General features: G+C 46.0%; 1 protein-coding gene across 1 annotated transcript in view; it reads right to left on the bottom strand.

Moving 5' to 3' along the window:
• The window catches only part of shank1 (SH3 and multiple ankyrin repeat domains 1), a gene marked incomplete at both ends in the record, with an annotated part of 66,380 nt that extends 39,017 nt beyond the window's left edge, over positions 1-27,363 (bottom strand). Inside the window, 14 exons of the mRNA XM_083648554.1 lie at positions 2,073-2,148; positions 2,737-2,850; positions 5,020-5,168; positions 5,288-5,409; positions 6,356-6,525; positions 6,917-6,983; positions 7,839-7,916; positions 8,891-9,007; positions 10,482-10,649; positions 11,110-11,264; positions 14,557-14,665; positions 15,204-15,275; positions 16,293-16,496; positions 26,842-27,363. Coding sequence (XP_083504680.1) covers positions 2,073-2,148; positions 2,737-2,850; positions 5,020-5,168; positions 5,288-5,409; positions 6,356-6,525; positions 6,917-6,983; positions 7,839-7,916; positions 8,891-9,007; positions 10,482-10,649; positions 11,110-11,264; positions 14,557-14,665; positions 15,204-15,275; positions 16,293-16,496; positions 26,842-27,363 — 2,123 coding nt within the window. The remainder of the gene's footprint in view (positions 1-2,072; positions 2,149-2,736; positions 2,851-5,019; positions 5,169-5,287; positions 5,410-6,355; positions 6,526-6,916; positions 6,984-7,838; positions 7,917-8,890; positions 9,008-10,481; positions 10,650-11,109; positions 11,265-14,556; positions 14,666-15,203; positions 15,276-16,292; positions 16,497-26,841) is intronic.
• Positions 27,364-27,971: the final 608 nt, after the last annotated feature.

Here is a 27,971-nt window from a genome sequence, read left to right as displayed (position 1 = left end):
TATTAGTAGTATCAGCAGTAGTTTTTCTCAGCAATTTTATATAATTACCTGGTGTCTATAATAACATACATCTGTTATGTTTTGTTTTGTTTTTTAATAAAATTTTTTTAGTTGTACAGTAGCTTTAGCTATTCGGTAACTCTTTATTTTACAGTTCCCTAACTACATATGAACTACATATGAACACCAATGTAATTACTGTGTCATTACAAATGCATGTATAATTACAAATTTCACAAGTCTTTGTATAATAACTAAGCTACAAAGTGACAACAACTACATCTGACTGACATATGGTTATCGTCTCAAACTCCACAATGAAAGTCAGAAAGCCTTTGTGGCTGAATGGTTAAAGCTGCATACTTTGCAATCAGAAGTTCAGTGGTTCGAATCCACCACTGGGTTTTAGCAGTCTCTGTCCCAGGCCATAGCTTCTTTACAGGTCCGGTACCATGTAACTACTATGAACTACAGTTGAATAGACTCACTCCATTTTACAGGTCCGGTACCATGTAACAACTACATATGAACACCAATGTGTGGTGTTCACGTCTAATTACAAATAGTTCATATGTAACTACATATGTATATGAACTATTGGACATGAACACCAATGTAATTACATTGGTGTTCATATGTAGTTCATATGTAGTTAGGGACCTGTAAAATAAAGGGTTACCCTTGTGGCAGCTTCTTATGCTAATGAGCTACTGCTCTGATTGGCCAGGCTGGCTGGCCATTCTGGAAAGCCCGCCCACCTCTTAGCATTGATTGATTTCAGACAGCAAAATCTGACAAGGGGGAGTGTTTTTATAGAAGGTGACTCTGGGGAAACGGCATAGCAGTATGATCCCATTATATACACCTCCAAGTATCAAAATCACCAGAAATACAAAGAATTGCCACATCCTACAGTAGGTTCCCCCCCCCCAAGTAGTTGAAATACTACTACTACTACAGTAGTACTAGCCTGGGAACCTGATGAATCTGCAAGCTCATGTTTTGAATTGGTCTGGCGATGCCAGGCTACTGCAGTATGAGCAATATTACAAGTAAACATAGTAACAGCATTAGTCATTGTAATACAGTAGTTGTAGTATCAGTGAGTGTAATAGTATTGGCAGAAGGAGTAACATTAAACACAGACTAGTGGCAATGGTAGTTAACGGCACCTGGATGAGTCATCTGTGTCTGTGTCACAAAAAACATGACAACCTTCTGTTAAAGATCTCAGGATGGCTGCTATTGTAAGATCTCCGAATCTGCATGGCGCAGCATTAAAAAGATCAGTTTAGAACAGATAGTTTCTTTGTCAATCGATCTGATTTCATAACAGCACACCACACAAAGCGGGGCTCAGAATTAGTCATCGATGTGGTCCGAGATCACCGTGGATGACGAGCTCAGCCCACCTACAGTAAAACTGCAGCCTGGCAACACGGCTCTGCACACAGGAGGCAAAAGGCAGTCAGTCCCACAAAGCCAAGAACTCGCTCTGATATTCGGATATGACGGGGAAAAAAATCTGCCGGCTCGCCCAGGAATGGATCCAAGCAGTCAAAACATCCCGGCGGACCTCTGCCTTTCAGGATGACTCCAGCAGTGAATGTCGGAGCGCGAGCCGGTAAACCCCCACATGCCGTCATCCCAACGCATGAATCACTCGCAGCACATCAAGACGCTCAAGTCAAAGTACTGTACCACCACAGAGTATGAATCACTATGAATCATCAGTGAATCATCTTTACTGGATCCTATGTCACCTTACAAAAACAATCCGTCTCAGTGTGGGCTTATCCGATCATAAAAAACACAAGGCATTGGAAGACTACAGATAAGGAAAGTGGCGATAATTAGAAAGTTGCTGCTTTGAATTCCAGTCTTCCACGGGGGAGATTGAGAACTTGTGCTCTTGAGCAAGGCACTCAGCTCCTCGCTGCCGCAGTGGAGCTCTCAGGTGCGAACGCGTAAATCGATAAGAAAGTTGAAACAGAGCATGGCTGCACGCCGTGTTGAGCGTTCCCCCGGGTGACATTGTGCCGTCCACAGCGGGGCGGCGGTGCGGTTCTTACCTGGGTGCGTCGAAGCTGTCGTAGGATCCCACAGTGTAATGGCGGAACAGCCTCTTGGCTCGCTCTCCTCGGCTCTCTGAAACACACCACCACAGAGACATCAACATGGCTGCAATGTCGCCTATACTCAATCTATAAGGCAGGTGTATACAGGCACTGTCCTGTTACTGTTCTACTACTGCTATGATAGTGTCATATAAGGGCTTTCTCCCTTACAAGTCATTTGATCCACTGTACAAATTCATGCCCCAGCCCAGCCAAACTACATCTAAGCCTATAACTTATACAGGCTTATACTGTTAAGTTACTACACTACTGCATGGCGAAGTAACACCAAAAGTAGTAGCGGCCCTGACAACTAGCTGAATATGAAGACAGAGAGTGTAAATGTGAAACTCCCTGCTAAAAGGTGTGGTTTACTGCCTCAGCATGGTGAGCAGAAGTGATGCCGCATGTGTTTCTCCAACCCAATGTGAGGTAAGAGAGAGGGCCGTCCCTGCTGTTTGTGTGGGCATGTCTGCATGTGTGTATGTGTGTATGTGTGTGTGTGTGTGTGTGTGTGTGTGTGTGTGTGTGTGTGTGTGTGTGTGCGTGCGTGCGTGCGTGGGTGTCTGTGTGTGTGTGTGTGTGTGTGTGCGTGTGCGTGCGTGTGTGTGTTTCTCACCCGATCGGCTGTCTTGACTCCGAGGCGCCACTTCCTCCACGCACTCGGAGGGGAACCAGCCGGTGCGGCCCCGGACCGTCCCCTCCCAGAAGCCGCCCTCACCGACACTCAACACTAGGGGTGAGGGGGGCAGGAGAGAGCGGGACGTGAGTATAAAACACGAACCCAAAGCCCCGTGAAACTCATACCGAGAATCCGACGAGAAATTAAGACACCAACGACATCAGACGCACAGGACAGAAACAATGTGGGCACACACACGGACATGCAAATCTCCTACATACCGTACTCACCAAAACATACATACCTGATGACACCTTAGACTCACTCACAAACACACACATATTCATACCTGCAGACATTGAATACAAACACATATAGGGACCTTACACTCATGTTAGGACGTGGGCCATTTTGCAAACTCATCGCATCTGAAGGACTGGACTTGGCCTGGCACCATTTCTGACTCTGAGACTTTACACCTGCCGTTCGTTAACATGCTTCTCCTATCCGGATTGTGTCTTCATATGGTTTAGCTGGATTAGATTTGGTGACACGTTGTAAACAAAACAAGCTTACATCACGTCACAACAACATCACGTGACGTCTCTGAGGAAGACTGCAGGAAGCAGCAGTCGAAACTGTCAGGTATGACAAAATACACACAGTCTTTCAATAAGAAAAACTAATAGTTAACAAAACAAGCTTGTTTGATTGGCTAAAGACAAGAGAGTGAAAAGAGAAAACTAAGTCAGTCTGACGTTGGGACAAAGGCAATTGTTATTTGCCCACCTTGGCAATGACTTCAGTGCTGGCTGGCTACTCTCCAAAACAAAATCATGTTATTCAACCACAGGGGAATTCACAAATTCTCAAACTTCGTTCTTCACTCATTCATTGTTGTCGTTATGTGACACCCAAACAGCGTAATACTTTATGGCACAAACACAACTGTCTCATTTGTTGCCGTTAACTCAGTGAGCAGGAAGAACAGGAAGAAGAGGCAGATTCATGTGTCTAATCCAATTACATTACAGTAGAATCTGCACTTTAGGCTAAGGGCTAACAAGTGTAATATTGATTTAAAATAAATAAAAATAAAGTTATAAAAAAAAAAAAAAGCATCATATCACAGGCGGACAACACTGACTGGCTCATATATTTAAAATGCCAAATTATCAGAATTGTACATTTCCTTTTCCAAAATGCAGATCACAGATCACAGCGCACAATCACATCACCTCCTTGTGATATTTACATTCTGTAAAACTAACTGTAAGAACTGCCTGTCTCACTGGTTCTCCATCCACACAAGCTTCCTGGCAATTAAATTCCCAAAATAGTTACCATTCAACCTGTCTGTATGATTTGTGCGCTTCCTGGTTGGAAAGTTTCTGTCCATTGATGTACAGTACATATGTAGCCTACAGGAATACATAGTGAATTACCTAAGGATTTGAGACGCATGCATGTACACGTCGTTAACTCGGCCAATTAAGTGGGATGGAAGTTATGTATTCACCCTCGTCAGTTTGTCTGTTGATTAGCAAGACACCTCAGAAAGTAACACAGATTTAGATGACATTTGTTGGACTGATCAGATCGCAATCAGATGATTTAGGCAATGATCCGGATCTGGGAATTCCGCTATTAGATAATATATTTTTAGACATAACTATTATGCTGCGCTCATGTGCTGGGAAAATACGACATCTGGGCCTTCCAAGTTGGCTCCTAAACAGCGTTCATTCATGTGCTGTTTTCTCTGAAAATCAAAACTGGAAGAGAAATGATCAAGTCTGGGCGTTGCAAATTGGAGAATTGTTCAGTGTTGGAAGAGATTTGATAATGCTTTAGAAAATCTGAATTGATGGAATAAGGGGGTAATTATAGGAGAACTTATGCCGTACCTATTTTTGTAACTGCCGGGTACCTATTCTGTTGTTACAGGTTACGTATGACCTATGAGAAATAATAATTTAAATTTAATTTAAATTTAGGAGAACTTATACTGTAGTTATTCCATAACTATTGGGTACCTATTATACAGGGTAACTAAAGGGGCGCAGGCTGTATTCTAAAGCAACGTTTATTCCCTCCTAGTTACATGTAATTGGGGCGCAGGCTGTGTTCTAAAGCAATGTTGCACACACACGCACGCACGCACGCACGCACGCGCGCACACACACACACACACACACACGCGCGCGCGCGTGCATGCGCATGCATGCACACACACACATACACACAAAACATGATGATATGCAAAACACACAAACACACCTTTGACCCTGTCTCCCTTGTTGAAGCTGATTTCTCGTTCTCCCTGGGCGGAGTGTGCTCGTGTAGCTATGAAGACTCGTCCCGGGACGGCGCTGTAGAGGCGCCTCCGCTGGACTCCGCTCGGTCCAACGGTGCTGACAGGGACGGGCCTGACCAGGGGGGTGGGTGGGGTCAGATTGAGATTGTAGCCCAAACCAGAAACTTTCAGCTTAGTTTGTGATTTAGCGGTTCTGTGCTGGTTAGAGAGGAGAGGCAAAAGGACACTCACCCCTGCCTCCGACTCTGCCGGCTGCGGTCATCCTTGTCTCCGATCCTTCCTCGGGATGGAGAGCGAGTCCTCGCCCCTCTGGGACTGCTCGAGCTCCGCAGGGTACCCGTATGTTTATAGCCCTGGGACGTCAGAGGAGCAGACATGTTCCATGAACGATATTTCGATATACAGTACATTATGTTACCATATTTCAATACTTATGCAACTTGCATCTGCCTTGTTACAGAAATTCTAATCTACATCCAAGCACATGTTCTCCACATATCACTGCATATATACATTTGTTGTATTATCTTCAGTACTCTATTTGTCTTGGTGTTAGATCTTATTCTTAACACACACTTTCCTCTCAGGGATGGTAAGTTTCACAGGTATCTTGGTACGATTTCCAAATCAATAATACATTATAAACTAAGGAATTATAATGCACTCTTAATGTCTGATGATGACCATCCCTTTTGTTTACTGATGCATTATATCACCACTCATAAAACATTATAATATGACTTGAAATCAAATGTATAAGCATGTTATGTACTTTTATTACTTCTAATGTTGCATGTTTTAATACCTATCACTCAACATTATCACTTAACCAAAACAAGACAATGAAAAAACTCTGTCGATGTTACTGCAATTCCTGGTGGGCGCCACTAGAGGCTGATAAAGGTGATAAAGGTCATAGATTAGCTAATGCCAATTTAAAATGATGAAATGCATTACTATGCATTTCACCTTACGTAGCACAGACAAGGAAGGGCTATGATGCTATAAGCAATTATAATACTTTATTGTGTTTGTAGGAAAAGATCTCTCATACTGAAATACAAGTTAGTATCATACATACCACCGGTAGATAATAACATTCAGCTGCTTGTAACTATAAATCACTTAACGATATATCTATCTATCTATCTATGTTTTATGAATGTTTTAATGCCTCATTGAGCATTCTGTGTTCTTACTGTATAAGCAGGGTCAGCTGTGAGACACTACTGTCCACACACACACGCACATACACACACACGCACACACACACACGCACACACGCACACGCACACAAACCTGCACAGAGACGATGTTGGAGCCCGGGGCGTTGGGCCCCGCCATCCAGTCGGGCAGGTTCATGCTGTTATCGCTGTTGGCCCGCAGGAAGGGGTGAGGGTGGGGTATGGCCAGGGAGCGGGTGCTCTCCCGCCTCTGGGGGGCGTACTTTGGAGACTCCAGGAAGGGAACTGGGAGGCGAGGGAAGTCGAGAAAGAGAACGACAGGATGTTGGGTGGTCGGGTGATAGTATAGTATCGCTTTTATTTGTGTTGGTACTTGGTATCTTGTAACACTGTTATTTTGCACACCTCTATACATGCTGTAATTCATATTGATGTATGGATTCATGTAGATCCATACATTTCTGTTTAACATGTCTCAGTGTTGTAGGTGCCTGTTACCCCCATTTGATCCATTCTTTATGTATATTCTATTTTTCTCTGCTATATCCCTCTTATTTCCCCCTGTAATGGCTCATCATATCTGATCATCTTTTCTTACTAAAAGGTGTAACTTGGAGCATTACATTCACATTTTCAGACCGGCACCTAAAATCAAGGCCAGACCTCAGCTACTTACCCACATCTGTATCCCGGTGGTTTTTGATAATTTCTCCCAGCTCAAAATGGCCAGACATCACAGCCACCTGATAGACAGACACACACACATGCACGCACGCACGCACGCACGCACGCACGCACACACACACACACACACATGCACACACACACACACACACACACACACACACACACACACACACACACACACACACACACACACACACACACACACATACACACACAGACACACACACACTCATGCAAACAGACAGACACAGACAGACACACACACACACACACACACACACACACAAATGAATGCACAAAATGCAAGGGTGGGAGTAACACTTTTTTAACAGTGTATTTATTGTTTTTTTTGATTAAGTGTATTTTGAATTAGCTACTTTTTACTTTTCTTAAGCACATTTGTACACCAGTAAATTAGTACAGTACTATTTCAGCAAAGTGACAGTATACTTTCCCTTGAGTAGTATTTGTTGGTACTCTTTCCACTACTGCACAAATTGGGACCAGTTTTCAATTTACACACGTCAGCACACAATCAACCAATTTTCTACACAGTACTTTCTCCCTCTCTTTTCCTCTCTCTCTCCGCCCCCCCCCCCCACAGACACACACACACACACACACACACACACACACACAACCCCCCCCCCCCCACACACACACACACACAACCCCCCCCCCCCCCCAACAGACTGTCTCAGCTGGCGTTTCCTGCGCTGACAGAGTTAATGTATTCAGATTGAGGGGTCATACACAGTCCTGCCACCAGGGACCCCTGTGTGCATCACAGCACAATAATGCTTTAGAGTGGATTTAGGCCCGGGCACTTTCTGCTACGTTAACTTAATAAGACAGTAAACCATACAACCACCCAACATGCATAATTAGCCGGCCAGGCACTCAGCCATTACCTGAAAGGAGGTCTGCCCACTGTTATTCTTTGTGTCTTTATTAGCTCCCCTGTATAGCAGAATTCGTGCACAGCTTTCCTGCATGGAAGAGTGTTGATGCATGTTAATTCACCCATAAATAAACATTGTATTATTAGTGCTCTTGACCTTTTTGCATATTGTATTGTTACATCAACTCAAAATACATTTGTTTGGAATTTTTGGTCTAAAATCAAACTCTTTTCCATCAAAGTAGAGTGGACATTTACATGAAAATTGTAAAGTCTAATGCTAGAAAAAGTTGTTTTCCAAATAATTCACCCACTTTAATAGTTTGGGTTTCATTGTTTCACTGGAAAAAAAAGAGAGCGAAAAAGAAAATCACAATATACATTATTATCATACTGCCTCTTTAGATGAGGAATTTTGTATTTCCTTTCAAATTTGGTTTAATTTGATCTTCCATGCTAGGAAGTCTTTAACCAGGCCCCTTCAATACATCTTAATGAGATTGTAGGGTGGAGAGTGTTTTCTGTTAACCACAACCAGGGTCACTTATTGATGACATTTCATTCCAGTTCCTGGGTTTCAAGGAAACACCTCCACCCCTCCATGTAAAATATATATACGATATAAAACCCACCCATAAAAAAGCAAAAAAACAAAATAAAAAACAATTCCTGTTTCAGAAAAGCATTACTTTATGATTTTTAGTCAAGCTTAAATCACCCTATCTTCATACAACACATCCAATTGTTACTAATTACAATAATCTATACTATGATTGTACGCCTAAAGATTAATGTCAAGTTAAAATGTAGTATTCTAAACTCTAAAGGGTAGTTAGGCCATTTTTAACCTCCACTACATCCAGCAGCAGTGCACAAAAAACAACTACTGAAAAGTGCATCTTCTGTACTTTTGTACGGAAAAAGCCAAGATGGATGATTACATTCCATAGTCCCTGCATGTGCCATGTCAATATCAAAAGACAGAAACACCAAAACGGGTGCATTTGGCCTTTGATCTTTCTTCTTCACTTTGATCTATAAAATAGCAGTAAGGGTGTCTACCTTGTTGTATAAAGCACAAATGTGCAAGGCAGTATTTCCAGATGCATTCTGGGAGGTGGAGTCCGCCCCATAGAAGAGGAGGTGCTCCAGGTGCTGGGAGTTTCCATTCTGACAGGCCTGAGGGTGAATAGATCATGGAGAAGAGGGCGGGAGAGACAGACAGAGAGAGAGAGAGAGAGAGAGAGAGAGAGAGAGAGAGAGAGAGAGAGGAGGTGAAGATGTAGGAAATGCAGGCAAATGCAGAATGTTGAGGCCAATGATCAAGATGTACAAGTGCAAGACAGAAATTATTTATGTGGGAGTTTGAGAAGGATGGAGAGGTGGAGAAAGAAGGAAGGAGCGAGAGACAGAGACAGAGAGAGAGAGAGAGGTTGAGAATGACAAAGTAACACTTCTGTTAATTAACACCATTAAAGTGAGAGGACAAGAAAACATAAAGATGAGAAGTGTCCATGTGTGTGTGTGTGTGTGTGTGTGTGTGTGTGTGTGTGTGTGTGTGTGTGTGTGTGTGTGTGTGTGTGTGTGTGTGTGTGTGAGTGAGTGAGCAGAATTTCGTCCGGCCACAGCTATGCCGTGTTACGTGCGGTCGGGCTGAAACTGGCAGGAAGTGTAAAGAGCACCCCTGCGGGTGACCTGACGGAGACAGATTTTTTTAATTAGGTGATTGCCCTAATTACCTAATGATGTGATGTCATCAGTGATGTCATCCTTCCTGGTGTCAATAGAACAGGCGAGCCGAGCTGTGTATGTGACGCGCATTGAGCGAGCTGCAGGGCGGGCGAGGCCGCGAGCCTAACAAACACATCTTGTGAAAAATGAAGACAGGACCTCCAAATGTTTTGTTTTTTTTAGTTCCCGAGCCACGAAAAGGAGACTGACTGTTTAATAATGTGGAGGATCTAGGAAGAAGAGATGCTCACAGAGCATTTGATTGGCTGGAGCACTGTAGGCAAAAGAATAGTTTATCCAAATTCAACTGAAAAAAGTCAAGGCAATACAAAATCTGCTTTAAGGAGCATTTCAGGAGAATTTCCACACTGGAATAAACACAGAATCCTTGTAATTTCTGGAAGATTTTGGCAGGAAAATTCTCCAATTTAAAGATAGTGAAAATTGGCAAAAACATAAACGATTGGCAGCGTCAGTCCAAAAATATAAGTATCGATTTGGCGTACAAAATCAAACCCCACTCGACAAGACACACGCACACGCGCACACACAGACACAGACACACACAGACAGACACACACAGACAATGTAGGATGGACGCCACAAACCGGTAGAGGAGCCGAAGAGACAGATGCTGATGGGAGTGATGATGGGATGATGAAGAGGCTGATACCTGTGTGTCTCGGCCCTCCTCTTCAGTCCTGAGCTCATATGAGGCGTCACAAAGCAGGATGGGAGGGATGAATGGGTGAGAGGTGTCAGAGGCACAGGATGAGAGGGGCGGGTGTTTCCGTGACATGAGTGAGTTTTAACATACGTGGGAACACAGAGCACACTGGTCGATTAGGAGGAGGACACACACACACACACACACGCATGCGCGCACGCAGGCACGCACACACACACACGCACACACACCTACCTGATGTGTCTCGTCCCAGCCGTTCTCGTCCCTGACACCCAGCTTGGCGCGGTGGTAGAGCAGTGTTTCGCAGCAGGAGGTGTCGCCCCCTGTCAGCACAGTGTGGTAGAGCGGCGTCAGCCCTCGCCGGTCCTTATAGTCCGGAGATGCTCCCAGAGACAGCAGGGCCTGCGGGACAGTTCAGCAGGATGATCTATAACAATTTAACACTTAACATGTATGGGACCTTCTCAGACACACATCGGTGACTACATCCTTTTCACTGTATGATCTTTCTTTGGTTACGACAGGGTTCTCTCAAATTCACTAACTTTAATGATTTCAAGGAGCCATTGGAACCCTGAGGTTAGTAGTTATGTTGGTGATAGGAAAATGATGCTGTGAAGAGCCTTAACTAAATGCCTAAAATGTCAATTTAAATGTTCCCTCTGTAGCATGCTCTTTTAAAACTAGGCAATTTCATTCCCCCACACACATTGTTCTTTATTCTGTCTGGTTGAGTAGAATAATAGAATATCAATTTCACTGCAAATATCCTGCAGAAATACAGCGTTTAGATTGAATGGTGTAATGGCTGCTCATTTGGCTCACAGTTCTGGTTCTAGATGGAGTGTGTGTGAATGTTTACCAGCAGGGCCGTGTGGCAGTGGCTTCGAACAGCCTTGTGAAGCGATGTGAGTCCGTCTTTGGCCCGGAAGTCAATGTGAGCCCCTCCCTCCACCAGGACCCGGATGGCCTCGCCTCCCCCTGGCTCACACTGCACCGCCAGGGTCAGAGGAGTCTCTGGAGGCACAGAGAGACCCACAGTCACTGTCACAGGAGGAGCTTTAGGTACAGATGCATGTTAAATACCCTATTGCTGCAAAAGTACTGCCGCGGTGGTTGCGGGAATGGTTGGATTATTTTCTTCCGTGTGTTTGCACCAACAAGATGTCAAATGAAAGTTGAGATTTAAACCGGTTCCAATGTGTTAATATAACGACCCAAACCCACTGAACTAGCAGCCGAAGAAAAACACAGCATACATTGAAACAGGTAACATCTGTACAGTCAGACTGTCAGACAGTTTCAGAGGCTGCTCACTCTGCTGTGAACCGAGAGACCAACTTTGACCAACTCTGAAATTCTCTGCAAAGTGTTCTTCAGTGCTCGTGTTCTTAATCTCTTCCAAGATTTCAGGCAACAAAAACTGCACAGGCGATTTGCTTCATCCTACAGCCAGGTACTGCAGTTGTAATTGCATTAATGACAATGTTAGTTGCCGAGCAACTGTTAGGACTGTTTTTAGAATTAGATTTAGAATCTCATTGACACTGGCCTCAAAACAGACAGACACACACACACACACGCACGCACGCATACACACACACACACACACACACACACACACACACACACACACACACACACACACACACACACACACACACACACATGCATACACACGCGTGCGCGCACACGCCGTGAAGCCTTCAAAATTGAAGTTTGGCTTTGGCTGATTGTGTTTTCCACTCTGAACACACACATGCACTTAGAGCATTGTTCATATTTTAGAAATCGTGTGTTATGTCACTAGAGTTAGGATCACAAAATGACTTGGGAATGAAACTGTCATTCCCTAATCGTTCATTTTGTTGTGCCTTATTGGTGGTGTCAGAATTCAATGAGTTGGAGAAATCAGGGTCCATTGCCAAACCACCAGCTCAGCTCCCAAGTAGTATTTACCTCCTGAAATCTGACAAAAATTGCATTTTAAAGTGTGAAACTTGCATGCACTTTCCAATCGGATAGGAATGCGGCATGTGGAGCAGGATTCATCAGGGCTCTCTGTCGCCACCCAGTGTTGTGAGCTGAAAGTGTGTCTAACACCGCTGGTGACAGGCTGTGTTTTGTGAGCCGCACATCCAAGCTAAGTGAGCCGTCTGCTGCTCCCCCTTAAGCAGTAACAGGATGTGAAAAAAGCCACAAACTGTGAAGTGCACTGGCTCAGATCTGTGACAAAGTGTTAGTGCCGACATCCTGTACAGCTGAAGGCACAAAGGGAAGGGGGAGTTTTGCTTTTTGGTAGAGCTGGCCCGAGCATTTTAAGGTCGAGGTTATTAGAGGAGAGCCATAGGCCATTGCTTCCACTGTTACAAAAGTGTGGCTCTGGCCACCGGTGTGACAATTTAAATGGCGGGAGGGGGGAGGATGGGGAAGGGGGATGGTCAGCCTCTCGGGGATGTTGAATCACAAATACACCCATATGTTCACTAACGCCGTGAGTGGCTTGTCAGGGGTCATCGTAGGAGGTTAGAGTCACAATGACAACATGGATAGACAGAGATTCAATAGACGAGAACAAAGCGCCCTCCGGGCATTTCTGACTTTCCCCCTAACCTCTTCTTCCCCTTGAACACGCAGCCGTGTGTGAAGTGTGTGTTGGACTTTTCTTGTGAAGGGCAGAGGGGAACGGGCACTGCACTAGTTTCATGTAATAATGACAAGAAGCTCAGTGCATCATTCAATACTGGAACACTTTTCACCATCCACATTCTGCTGCAACATCATATGCAGTCGTATGCCTGAGTGAATGCAGCAAGTAATGTAGTGTCAGTAGAGTCTCAGGGCACAGCAGTCGAGCGCCCAGGGCCTTGTTGCCCACAGCACCTTGTCTCTTGACAATCTAACGGACTTCCTGGGACCGGCCGGCTGCCTCTGTTCACCTGTCAGTATGTCGTGCTCGTGCCACTGAGTCGGTGTGCCCTTGGTCTGGGGCGGAGAGCAGCAAGTCACTGGGTATCTGTAGTCAGCACTGTTGGTGGTCCAGTAAGAAGTGGGGTGCTTCGGGTTGATGATCTCTCTGACAGCCTGGCCACTGTTTGCCACCCAGTTTGCCAACTTCACGTTGGTCCTCGGGGGGATGTCTTTGGGACCGTGCACTTCTTGGGTGTGTGACTGTAATGGGCAGGGTGTGGTGCTGATCACGTCCAGCGCACTTCGATGCTGCGAGGGGAAACTGGGCTCTGGCAGGTGGAAGATGAGAGGCTGTCCATTAGCTGCCCTGCCAGAATAAGTGCGGGTGTGGGTGGTGGTGTAGCAGGTTGCTGAGGTCATGTCACCCATGGTCAGGGTGCTCTCGTGCAGGAGACGCATGGTCGTGGGGTACATCGTATTTTCACTGTCCATTTGGAACTGTACTTTTACCGGTCCTACTTATAGCCTCTGCAGGAAGGATAATCATAAATCATAAATCACTAATGATGTCACAATATGCAGAGACTGCCAGTGAGTCAACTCAAAGTCGTATTCACAGTAAACACGACCCCAATTGAAGGCATCATATGTCCCCACTAAAGAAAGAATGTGGCCAGGTTGCTGATGATGTCATACAGTTCTAGATGGCTCGACCAGGTGGCCAGGTCACTACTATAGTGATGTCATATACCACAGATGTCATAAATCACTGATTATGTCGCAGACACTGATGATGCCATACAGTTCTAGACGGCTCGGCCTGGTGGCCAGGTCACTACTATACGAGGGATCAGTGTTAGCAAACAAACGGCAGCTTATAATGGGATGCTATGGAGCCAGCCTTAAGTGTCTCTCGCGCTAGCAGGCTGTGCACTCAACGATGACATCATCAGCGATGACATCACAATTGCTCAAGTGACATCAACACCGCTGAAGTTGCTACAGTATATCCATAGATAAAGACTGCAGGGAAGCCACGTAGTTATTACACTCTGTCTGGTTTTACTATTTCTAGGTTCGCACGCTCTTTTCTAGCGGCGCGCGCTTCATGCATGTGCAGTAGTTGTATTGTCACGCGGATCCCCTCTGCCTTATTATAGTAGTGAGATACTGTTTTAAGCCTATATTTTAATATTTTAATCTTATGGTGCAAAGTGTTTGTAGTCATTTTAATTTATTTAATGAATATGATCTTTGCTTATATTTGACTTTAAAGCACTTAAAAAGTGCGATAAAAATCAAGTTTATTAGGATTGTTATGAATACATTGAATGGATGATTCTGTGGATTAAATGACAGCTGAGGTAAATGACAGAGTTGGTGTCCCTCAGGGCCTCACCGCCAGTATCAGAGTCCTGGTAGTTGGGGTCGAGGCCCTTGTCTATGAACTTGCCCATCTTGTCCACGGAGCTGGTTTGAATGTAATCCATGAACTTCTTCAGGCTGGCCTATGAGAGGAGAGAAGAGGAGAGAAGAGCGCTACAACTGTATTACAGAAAACAGGCAAACACACCTCTCTGTCTGCCTAGGAAATGCAATTGAGGTACATTTCACACTAAATGCACAGTACAGAACGCTAGAGCACAATAAAGTACAGTAGCTAATTGTGGCCCAGTTGCAGAGCAACACACTGTACTGAGTCGATGCACAACTAGACACACGCACGCACGCACGCACGCACGCACGCACGCACACGCACACTATAGTGTAAATTTCATCTTGTACTGCATCAGTGCACTCAAATTATATACACACACAGATACCTATGCATAAATGCATGCTCACTGACACATGCTTAAATGTACAGATACGCACAAACAGATAAAGTACATAGAAACAATAGCCTACACATACACAAACTATACAGTGTTGATTTTCATTCATTCACATGATGCCAGCGCACTCGTACAAAATGCACAAACACACAGCTCATGTCCAGCAGGACAGAGACAGGAGACGCACCTTCTGGAAGAAAGGAGTTTGTACCTTAGTATGCAGTTTGGCCAACTGTTTCTCATCCAGATTGGTCTGTTTGTACACCCGGGTCTTGTATCGAAACTAAACACGAGGAAGAGAGGAAAGAGACAGAGGAAGGAGGAGAAGAGTTCATCTTAACTGAGAGGGAATTTGTCCTCAATTCTCTCCGCTTTTGGCCTAGATCCACAAACGGGGCATGCAGATTTATTGTACAGAGGCTTAATCTGGTTTGCTATACAAGCCTCGCCACCAACGTCACTGAAGACAAGGGACGTGAGAGAAATGGTGTAGAATTACCGTAGCTCAAAGGTTTAGAGCCTCCACAGGTAACATCGTAACATAACATGAAGTGCAGGCGACTGTATAGACTGTAGTGTAGTGAGTGTAGCACGAGAATGAGCAGACTGAGGAAGGTGGTGTAACTTCAGCATACAAGACTTCAAGAGGGAAAGTTGAGCCTGAGCTGAAGCACATCTATACCTGCAGCAAGACTAACAGAACCTCACAGTGAACCTGGATTTATCCCAAACGTCTCAAAACAGCGGGCACACAACATTGTCTCGCAAAACACCTGTGAAGGAGCAGATTTGATCATCGCAATGACATAAATCTGGTAACATCCATAAGCCAGCTCTCTAGTACATAGGTGCTCATGTACAGTCACCCAGACTGCCTCACAATGTCGCTATCAGTCATTTGCATTTATTTGCTTCTTGGGACCAAAAACGATCCATGTAAAAACTTGGAGAAAATCTTGAACACGGTGTGGTAAGAAGCAGCTGGAACAAACAAGCAGATCTCTATATACAAGGCTGATCATTAATGCTGCACAATACAAGGCTATTTATTTGTTTTATTTATTCTGCTCATCTGCCTTATTTCATTTCAAAGTTTGGTCTGGGCGGCATCACAGCAAAAGCTGTTTTTTTGACCAGCTGCTTTTGGAATGTGGTCTTCTCCCAAGGTTTTGCGTTTGTCCTGTTCAAACCCAAACTCCAAATGAATGATGGCGACACCTTGAGGCTGTTTGGGCTACATCAGATCCTGCATTATGGTCCAGTGTCTCACAGTAGTATCAAAAGAAGAACAGGATAGCACCTCCAAATATGGCACCCCTTTCTCGAAGGACTGTGGGTATTCTCTGAGCAGCCTCTCCTCCTCCAGGAACTTGGCGTCGTGGCCGTCGGTGGCGGGCTGGAAGAGGCCGTAGTTCAGGACGTCCCGCAGAGACTCGGTCAGGGAGCACAGCACCTGCTGCTTGGCCTTCCACACCGTGGCGTCCGGGTTGAACCGCAAACATTTCTGCAGGAGAGACAAGAAACAAACAAGGGGGGTATACAGCTTGCTGGTTAACTAAGACATGCTGGAAATAACAGTTAAAGAGGAAATCAAAGCATTTTTTTAAGTAAAATAATCATTATAACACAAAAACGTTTTGAGGTGGTTTTCAAACGAGTAAAAAACACAAAACAAAACAGATTCAATTGACAGCAAAAGTAATGAAAGAAAATTCAAATTAAATGAAAGACAAATAAAAGCAAGGCAATACATATAAAAGTAGATGACGACAAAAGGGAGGACAAAAGGGAGTTTTAAGAAGTGATTTGTGATTTAGCCAGACTGAGGTCTTCAGGCAAAAACCTGATCGCCTCTTGTTTTTAATCTATACTTTGGAACAGCCAAAAGGAAGCTCATACAGAGTGAGAAGCTGATAGGCTACACAAGTGATCAATAAAACCATGAATCTGAAACTAACATGTAACCGATGTAAAAATGCTAAAGTTGTGTTGTGATGTGAACTTTTGTCCAGCTGCTGCTGGAGAGACGATAAGCTAGCTCACTGTCCCACTGTGTATGTTCCTGTTGCAGTCGCTGCTCATCTGACTGCAGCACAGTGATGCTGTTCGCCATGTGAGCCAGCAGGGGGAGACAGCACCGGGGCAACCTGGTGATTCCCAGAGCTTTCAGATGGCAGTTAGGATATGAATGGCTGTTTAGTATGGCTTACTTAAAGTGTCTCTGGTGGGGTCATGAATGGCCAAATGCGTAACAGCTTAGAGGCTAAGTCAGCAAAGTGGAGTGTAGCTCTATACACAGATGGCTGACTGAAGGTTTTTTGGCACTGCTCTCTCTCTCTTTCTCTGTCTCGCTCTCTCTCTCTCTCTCTGCCTCGCTCTCTCTCTCTCTCTCTGCCTCGCTCTCTCTCTCTTTCTTGCTTGCCCAGGGTGGAGGTGGGCTGACCTTGAGGCAGCAGTAAGATTGGCCCATAATGGTTCTCTGCCTCTTGCTGCATTCACTCTAGCCAACGCTTCTAACCCAGAACGCTTTACTACACTCAGTTTCTCTCTCTCTCTCTGTGTGTGTGTGTGTGTGTGTGTGTGTGAGAGAGAGAGAGAGAGAGAGACTGAGAGAGAGGGGGAGAGATAAACCCTGCACGGGGTTTTGTGCAGAGGAGTAACATTTTGTCCCTGTATTTTATTCACTGTCTCCATTTGTGCACAGCCAACCCAGTCACCATGGCAACCAGTTCATTAGTGGAGCAAGCTGCTTGTTGCCATAGAGATATCCCTGTGTTCCCTAGGAGACAGGGTACTATGGGAGGGCGTGCGTGCGTGTGTTTGTATGTGCATGCATGAGTACGCACCCTACGCACGCACGTCAATGTGTGTGTACGTGCGTGCGTGCGTGTGTGCATGTGTGTGTGTGTGCATTTGAGTGTGTGTTTACAGTGGCATGGTGAATGGGAGTGGTGGAGTCAAAGGGAAAAGAATATCTGTAAGATATGAGTATGAGAGAGAGAGAGAGAGAGACAGTACACATACACAGTGTAGAGTGTAGACATGCACGCACACACATTTCCTACACACACTGTACCAACACACACACAATTACATACACAAAGCCTGCATTCACTCACAGTCCCATCAAAGGATGCAGCCACACTCAGACTAAAATGAATCTGCCATCACAATGCCAGAGGATGAGAGTGACAGGTACTGTACACTACAGTATATTGCAGGAAGAATATTCCCACACCTAAACTACTGTTAGCCTTTAACCCTAACATGAAATAAAAATAAAATATGATTATAAAAGGGAGGAAAGTCAATAACGGCATGATCATTGAGCCTTTAATCTAAGGTGCAGGACAGATGTTCTAGCGAGGCGAGGTGAGTCAGCCATGTTGCTCGTTGACCCATGCAGCTCCAGGAACATCGTTGGCCTTCATGATTGACCCCCCCCCCCCCCCAGCTTCTAAGTGGCCGTTCAATTAGGCCTGGTCACAGATCCTTCATCTTGATACAGTAGGGCCTCCGAAAAGACACTTGTGATCGTAGTCTGGTTCTGGAGCAGTGATTTTCCCGCTGATTGGCTGCATATCACAGACATTTCATTTCTGTTAGTTATGCAAGTCGACTGAGTCTCTCTGAAACACTGTAATGAGTGTGTCTCTTGCTCTCTCTCTCTCTCTCTCTCTCTCACCAGCTATAAGGAACTTTATACAAACAGAATGGACACACACCTACACTCAGCACCAGTCACTTTTAACTATATAGTGCTTATTACTATTCACACGCACTACTGCTATTATTGGGAGCAATAATACTGTGGAAGGTCCGACATCGTGCCTGACGGCAGCCATTCTGGCCTGAGTCGACGCCATGGATGGATAGAACTGGATGGAACTGGATTGGGGACGAACCACGCCCACCCATGCATTCGGACGGAGGCTGCTCACTGGCGCATGAAGTCATCATGGGGGGGGTTTTCTTCCTGGTTTTACTTCCTGACCATGTGGTCTAAGGCGAAGTGCGCATGTGGGCCATGACGTATTCCATGACGTCTCCCACCCCTCCCACCCATGGATGTATTAAAAGAAGAAAATACACCCGTATACGGCTCTTAGTGGCTTCTGAAGAAAAAATGGCCCATAAAAAATTATTTGATAATTAATAGTCGTTTTACACTTTGAGTGACACCCGGAAAAAAATCCCCTGGGTTTAACAGCTGCCGGGGTCCCCATGCAAGTGGATGGGAATTTTCCTTTCTGGGCTGCATGGCGTCACGTGACTTGCAATACAGAGCTTCGCCACCATGTTCAAATGACTTCACAGCACAGCGCTATTCCTGGGGGCTTGGTCGACGCACATTGAGTGAGTGAGTGACTGATATTATTTGCACTATTCTTTGCCTTGATATGTGCCTTATTGTGCCTTTGTGTCTTGTCCCCCAGAACCCCAGCTTAATTTATAATTATTTGAACTCCTAGTATTTTTATTGTATTTTTTATGGTATTTTTATCCTAGTATTTTATACCCCTGTACCCCTGTATGTCCTGTATATAGCAGAATTAAACAGTGGAGCACGTCACTTCCTTTTCCGTGTCCGTGCTCCACTGTTTACAGTCTGAATAGCAATTTGCACCGCGACTTTGGCGTTATTACTAGTCACAACATCTACACCTCCAGTCATTTTCCACTGTTGTTGTTGTGAGACGAGTTGACGTCTTCTATGCAGAGTGTTTTTGCGTTAACGTTATTAGAAACGGACGTGGAAAAGGAAGTGACGGTGGCAGGAGAGGCGCTCTGTACAGGAAGCTGGGAAAAAAGGTAGGGCTGTCCCAGAGTCTATTTTTCAAATGAAAATAGACTCTGGGTTCCCAGATTGTATTCAACCTGCAGCACAGTCCCACACAACACACACAGAGTTAACAAAATGATAGAACATGTATGAGCTGATTGTTTTGCTGGGTGTGTTCATCATTCTGAGCTGTGTGCTCAGACAGGAGCAGCAGAGGGGCTACATCAGGTGTTCAGGTGTGTGTGCTTCACTGCGGAATGCGTTTGATCAGACATGAAGTAGATAAAATCAACATTAACCATGTGTTTATTTCCAAATCTAGCTTGATTAACACTTGTCCCATGTTTTAATATACTTATGTTACATTGCTGACCACAAAGGTTCTCGGCGGTTAAACGGTTAACGGTTAACCGTCGACATCCCTACTTCATACACACGTGTACTTTTCACACCTAGGTGAGGCCATGTGACACTGACACGCTGATAGCGGGCTGTCCTGCCAGTGGCAATACCCAACGGCAGCATTTCATTTGGGCAAATAGGGCGAGATTTACGCCGTCTCAATGAATGAGGATGGGGCTCCACTTCATGATTTAGGCGAATATACTGTATATATAATGTACTTTTTATGTATACTTGTAAATCTTGGCCTCTCAGCCCTCCCTTCCCTCTTTCGGTGTTATCATTATGCAGACCTAACATTTTGTCTCGCTTCCAAAAGCTGTGATCACACTTTCCCACTCACGTACTCTACACCCACTCGCCCATGCTGCTCTTTATCTTCCCCTGCCCATCTCTCTCTCTCTCTCTCTCTCTCTCTCTCTCTCTCTCTCTCTCTCTCTCTCTCTCTCTCTCTCTCTCTCTCTCTCTCTCAGCCACTTGTTATCTATGCAGAGGTGAGAGTCTCTCTGTCTCTCTGTCTAGCGCTCTCTCTCCCTTTGGACCTTTTCTGCGGGCCAAATGCACGGGGAGTAGAAGCCTTTAATGAGATCTATGGGGAAATAACCTCCCTTCTCCTCCACCCCACCCATATGAGTGAGTAAGTCCATCTCCACATTCAAAGCCAACTGTTTTCCTTTAGTCATTCCTGTCGTTCCCCCTCTGTCTGTGCCCTATACGCTCACTTTCTCCACAACTCTCCTCTCTCTCATGCTCACCCACCCGCGCTCCCTCCCCTCCTCTCCCCACACTTCCCTCACTCTCACACTCCCCTCCTCTCCCCACGCTCCCTCCCCTCCTCTCCCCGCAGATCCCGCTCCCTCCCCTCCCCACACTTCCCTCACCCGCGCTCCCTCCCCTCCCCACACTTCCCTCACCCGCGCTCCCTCCCCTCCCCACACTTCCCTCACCCGCGCTCCCTCCCCTCCCCACACTTCCCTCACCCGCGCTCCCTCCCCTCCTCTCCCCAAACTCACACTCCCTCCTCTCCCCACACTTCCCTCACCCACGCTCCCTCCCCTCCCCACACTTCCCTCACCCGTGCTCCCTCCCCTCCTCTCCCCACACTTCCCTCTCTATTATCTAAGTCCCTCTGTTCACCTTTGGGTCTCACCCTTTAGCATTCAACCTCTCCACTGCTCTGGAGAAGCCAGTGTATGGCAGACAGACAAAGTCACGCGTGTTCCAGGCTGACTGCAGTCTGAGTAGTGCACATATCGTAAGGCGCTTGAAGCCGTGTGTGTGTGTGTGTGTGTGTGTGTGTGTGTGTGTGTGTGTGTGTGTGTGTATGTGTGTGTGTGTGTGTGTGTGCGCGTGTGTCTGTGTGAATTGTAGGCATGGCATGTGTGTATTGTCATTCTACATGTTTGTTAGGTCAAATCCTGCCAGAGAGCTTATACTTCAAAGTTTGCAGAGTTAACTTCAAGTCAAATAGCAGAGAAAATGCATTGGTTTCATGTTGTTTATATTATGCGCCCTGTATGTGAAGGCATGGTGGATGGCACTGACTGAAGGTAATGTATCAGTAGTCATGTGTGTGTGTGTGTGTGTGTGTGTGTGTGTGTGTGTGTGTGTGTGCGTGCGCGTGCGCGTGCGTGCGCGCGCATGCATGTATTTTAAGTTCTTCTCTACAGTATTGCATTTGTGGGAAATCCCCCTCCCTCAATTCATAACATTTGTGTGGTTTGCCATGGTTCCTCCCTTGTCTCATTACAACACAATTAACAAGCAATTAGCGTTTATTGAGGGCGAATTAGCTGACATGTAGAACAGACCTAATGTACTGGGAGTGTAAAGGAATATTAGCCAACACCAGAGAGAGGGGGAGGGAGGGTTCGATGAGAGAGAAGTACGGTAGATGAACCTGAGGGGAAAAGTGGGGGAGACACAGTAAGGGGTTTCATTGAAAAAGTCTACAGGTGTATGTATTATTTTGTTTGTTTGTTTGTTTGTTGGCGGGATCCTGTTCATGGCTCAGTTTCGTAATCTATTAAAAATTATGCACCTGACCACTTCAGCATAGTGACGGTCGTCCTTTGGTCTCACAAGACCCTTAATTATATGCACAGTTTATTCTCTGTGTCCACCTCACTCTGATGTCTCAGCAGTCTTCCATAGGATGACTGAACACTGTTGAAAAGCAGAAGATCCTAATCACTCAGACCTCAGCGAAACATCCAAACAGCAGAGCCCCTTGTGGTTGCATAAAGCCTTGCAGAGGGAGCCGGGGTAGACCAGCTGGCTGCTGCACAAAGAGACACACCTGTGATCTCAGCCTGCTACCTCAAGCAATCACTGCTCACAGAAAGAGCACAAAGCTCCCCCACGTGCTGGGTGCTGCACAGAGGTGCTGGGTGCTGCACAGAGGTAAGAGGAAAGCAGTGTGCATTCACAGACGGCTTGCTGCCTTCCAAAACCACCAAACCAATGAAGGCCTACCCAGAGGGAAGCTGTCTACCCCTCTGTGAAGGGAAGATATGGCTGAGGCACACACCTGGACAGCGCTCGCTCTCTGTCCACCTGAGTACGGAGCAGCGAGTGTAGTGTTCATGTCTGAACACAAGGAGGCACAAAAATCCCCCAGCTTAAAATTAGCTAAGGTCTCACCAACATACCTGTCTCTCTGCAACGAGATGGACTGGCCCATAGTCTGCTCACTTAAGACAGAAGATTGGCTGGTAGCTGGCTGCTAAGTGCAATCGTGAATCAAATTGTAGGTCTGAGAAGCACCAGATCCCCCCCCCCCCCCCCCCCCCCCCAGCATTGAGCCACTACCAGCAGCCATCTTGACTGTAGAGAGACATGTGTTAACTGAATGGACAGGAGGAAAAGGTGGTTGGCTACTCTTGCAAAGGAGGATCCAGGCCCAAACTGCCTCGTTGCTTGACACTGGGCCAGATCCTGGACACTACATGGACGGAGGGTTGCCCAGAACCAGCACACCTTGAAGGCTGAAGGGTTAGACTTTGGCTGCAAAGGTTGGAAGAAAATAAGAAGCCTCACCCGCTGGTTTTTTGGATGGAGGATAATGTGCCATTAACAAACCCAGACGAAGAAGAAGCCATCAGTCCTAGTAGCTTCTGGAACATGTGCACTGAAACCCGCTTCACTAAGCAGCAGTGGCCCACAGCACTCAGCAGACCGAGACAGACCGTCATGGACAGTGAGTGGAGACCCAGGAAAACTACCTGCTGTGGAGTCTCCATTGTTCTCTTTTTCTGCTTCACCGTGAACGCCAATGACTGGCACAACTCTGTCTCTGTGTCCTTGTCTGACAACTGAAGGAGCACATAGCGAAGCATGTAGATACAGGAGAAAAAGCTGGAAACAATGCTTAACAGCAGAACCCTGAAGTGGAAGGCCTAACCTTGAGGGGGGTGATAGGTATTGGGTGGGAATTGACAGGGACAGAAGATGGATGGAAAGAGTCCAGTGGGAGAGGGGTAGAGAAGACAGGGTACGGAAGATAGAGGGAAATTGAAAAATGTCAAGATGGCAGGAGTTTGAGTGAGAACAGGATGAGAGTATTCCAAACCATGTGAGCCCGAGCTTGAGTGAGCATTCCCCTCCCAAGGCCCGCTGCCTTTCCCATTTAGCCATCATTTCACAATTAAACTTTGATGTCGATTTGTTAGCGGTGAATAATTTATGTTTGGATTTAGAAACACTGAAGGACACACTTGTATATCCACACGCACGCACGCTCGCACACACACACACACACACACACACACACACACACACACACACACACACACACACACACACACACACACACACACACACACACACACACACACACACAGCTAGAAACACCCATACACAGTTCAATAATAAATCAAAGGACAGACAGCCAGAGGGAGGGAGTAGCATTGAGCGGTGGGGCGTGGGTATACACGCTGGTAAATGTGTGGTGGTCTGGGAGAAAGAAACCCTCACATGTCACCGCTACACATGGCTGGCAACGGGCCAAAGTAGCTCCAAAACGAGTTTTGCAGGTATTTTTGAGATTTTGAGTGATTTGCTCACCTGCGTACGACGTAGTACATGGTGAATAATTATTTTCATAAAACAAAAAGGGAGGTATTTTTTATGGTTTTGATGGAATGAGAAATCTCCTCCTATGTACAGTATGTGCGTCTCCATTTCTGCATGTGCGAGATGCCTTATGACTAATAACTCATAGTATTAATTATGCGTATGCAATTATAGCTTATTGATTATGAAATGCCAATGGATGATACACTTTTATAAGACACTTCCTGGACTCTTGGTTTTCATTCAATTTGGTTTATATAAGTGGTTATAATTATTATATAGCGGATGAGGAGTGGTGAATTCCATTCCATAACAGTCACTGTACAAAACGGAATGTTTAATAAAGCCACTTTTAGACACATAACAGATTAGAGCTAACGCTATCTCAGTCATTCAAGAAGTTATATATAGGGGAGAGTTTCTCATTTATGGAAATATCAAAATTTTCACCATGTGAAGGGTTTTCACAGGCCACAGCACAATTCACATATTCATTTGCAGTTGTATTCTCGCTGATAATTTATCAAGCCACAAGACAAGGCAGAATGACTGTTAAAAGATCCCGTCAGTGAATACACCACAAGGGCCCTCAACATGTTAATATGCTCTTTTCACAGTAACCTTTTGAGGTGGTAAAGCAGGAAGTAACGCAGGTGTAACAATAACATTAACGAGGGCCCTGACACTCGAACACCTAAATGGAATGTGGAACCATAATTAATGCTATTGGTTACACCTGCGTTACTTACTGGTTTTACCACCTGCTGTGAAATGGGGCCATAGGAAGGATAATAGAGGCTAGATAGCTGATGTTTGTGCAATGTGGCCTTCAAAGGCAGGCTGGTTCAGCTTTAATCTGGCTAAGAGCAGAGTCTCTCTCTCTCTCTCTGCCCCTCCTTTCTTTCTCTCTCTTCCTGTTTCTCTCATCCTCTCCTGCCGCAACACACACACACACACACACACACACACACACACACACACACACACACACACGCACACACGCATGCATGCACAGTCGCACACACTCAATATCCCTGACTCTCTGTTCTTCTCAATTCAATTATCAGTACAATCTAGTCACTAGTCATGATTCATTTGAACAGGTCAGCCAGTGGAGAAGCAGAGAAGAAGAGGAGAGAAAAAGCCTGGGCGTGTGGCAGTGCTGATTGCCTAATAGCTGGACTCAGTGTGGGAGACTGGCATACTGTATACGGAGGCAGCTGTATCTATCTTCGGTCGCTGAAGCCAATTTAGACACGCTTTTGAGAGCACCTTCTGCACTAACGTGATGTAAGACAGCATCTGGGAAATGGAGAAGGATGGGGGTTGGGTGGTGTGTTAGGATTCTGGACAGCCCTCTTAAAAGCAGGCACAGCGGAGACGGGCTTTTCACGACATGCTTTATCGCACCGTTTCAAACCTCTTCAGTGACGTTAAGCCAGAGGCTGTGCTTCCATCTTTTTCTCCTTCCACTTCTTCCTCCGTGACTCTCTCTCTCTGAATCCCTCCGTGCTTAGAGACGTGTTTTACTAAATTAATTCTTGCTCACATACTTGTTGTGAGTGCTCTCGGTTGCATGTTCACTCTGTCTGTCTGTCTGTCTGTCTGTCTGTCTGTCTGTCTGTCTGTCTGTGTGTCTGTGTGTCTGTGTGTCTGTGTGTCTGTCTGTCTGTCTGTCTGTCTGTATGTCTGTGTGTCTGTGTGTCTGTCTGTCTGTCTGTCTGTCTGTCTGTCTGTGTGTCTGTCTGTCTGTCTGTCTGTCTGTCTGTCTGTCTGTCTGTCTGTCTGTCTGTCTGTGTGTGTGTCTGTGTGTCTGTCTGTCTGTCTGTCTGTCTGTCTGTCTGTCTGTCTGTCTGTGTGTCTGTCTGTCTGTGTGTCTGTCTGTCTGTGTGTCTGTCTGTCTGTCTGTCTGTCTGTCTGCCTGCCTGTCTGTCTGTCTCTGTGACTGTCTGTCTGTCTGTCTGTCTGTCTCTCTCTCTCTCTGTCTCGCTCTCTCTCTCTCTGGGATAGCTGGGTCACCTTGAATGTCTAGTCTCTCTCTCAGATCAGTCACTTTGCTGACAAGTATTTGCGGTTCTCTCAGTTTTCTGCTAGTGATGCAGTGTGTGTGTGTGTGTGTGTGTGTGTGTGTGTGTGTGTGTGTGTGTGTGTGTGTGTGTGAGAGAGAGAGAGAGAGACAGTTGAATCAAAGTCACAACAATCCATGGTTGCAGATTTGGACTGAATTGACCATGCATGCAACACATATTTGGGTCTAGTCTGGGACAACACACACAACACATGTGTCGTACTTTTTATAGCACCAGCTTTGTTAGTAGAAACACATACTGACACAAGTTATGTGGTTCTTAACAGGGTTGCATTTAAGCAACACGAAATGTCGGTTGTCCCAAAATAGACACGTTTGTCGAAAACAGACATGGTTTCATTTCATTGGTCATGATTGCTTCAACAAAAGGATGGCTGTAGCAGCTAAGGGGACAAGAGTGGGAGTTGGATTGAGGCTCTTTGTGTTTGTGAAGTGAACTTGTCAGGGATAGTTGGCATGATGCTGGCAGATTCTGTGGGTGGTTCCAGAGACAGCACTGACCGTTTGCTTGATGTCCGGGATGCCGATGCGAAACACCATCATGGCGATGTGGGCGTCGTCAGAAGGCACAGAGCCGGCGCTGCGCTCCTTCTCCTCCTTCCTCCTCCTCTGCGACTGCTGCATGGGATTGGCTGGCTGTTGGTGCGTGGGTCCAGGGTTGGACGAATAGGGATTGGTGGCGTGCCCGGGGTTGCCTGGCCGGACCGGTCTGTCTCCTGTGGGTCGTCCGGCCGCTTTGGCCGACTGCCTGTGCCCCTCCCCCCTGCCCCCTCCCTCCCCTCTGCCCCCCCGCGACAGGCCCCCTCGCCTGACCTCCACCTCCTCGTCTTCCTCCTCCCCCTCCAGCTCGCCATTCTCCTCCTCCTCCCCGTCCTCGGCGCGCTCGTCCTCGTCCATTTCCTCCTCCTCCTCCTCTTCCTCCTCCTCCTCCTCCTCCTCTGCCCCTGGATAGAGATGTCGAGTGTTTCCCAGCATCCTTTGCTGCTCCTCGTCACTGGAGAGGGGGCTGAATGGCATCGTCATGGCGACAGGGAGGGAGGCACAAATGGCAACGGCATCATTCCCAGAGAGACACTGCAAGGGGGGGAGAGAAGTGATCAAAACAGAGACAAAACCAAACCACAGAAGAAGAAGTTGATGAATAGTCAACTGTCTGCCCAAGGCCAGCACACCATCCCATCTCCCTCCTGCAAACTCATGTCACTATGGGAACAGACTGTTTCCTTTCAAACATACTCCTAACCTTAAACCCATGGTGACATAGTATTCACACCTCATTTGTAAACGTACCTTCTTGTGATGTATACCTAACTGTTGAGGGTACTACTATGGAGGGTACTACTGTGGGGGTACTATTATGGATGGTACTACAACTTCGGAGGGTACTACTAGAGAGTAATACCATGGGGATACAACTATGGAGGATACTGGAGATGTAAACTATGCAAAGTATGGTGGAGGCTACTACTATGGAAGGTACTATTACGGTTGGTACTATGGCAGCGGATACAACTACATAAGTTACAACTATGGGGTGTACTACTATGGAGTGTATGACTATGGGGTGTATTACTCAGAGGGTACTGCAATGGAGGCTACTATGATGGAGGGTACTAGGATGGATGTTATGA

Source organism: Poromitra crassiceps, assembly GCF_964638095.1.
Source record: "Poromitra crassiceps genome assembly, chromosome: 13".
In the NCBI taxonomy this organism is placed as follows: Eukaryota; Metazoa; Chordata; class Actinopteri; order Beryciformes; family Melamphaidae; genus Poromitra; species Poromitra crassiceps.
Note: the sequence above shows the minus strand (reverse complement) of the source record. Positions and strands in the feature narration are given on the sequence as shown.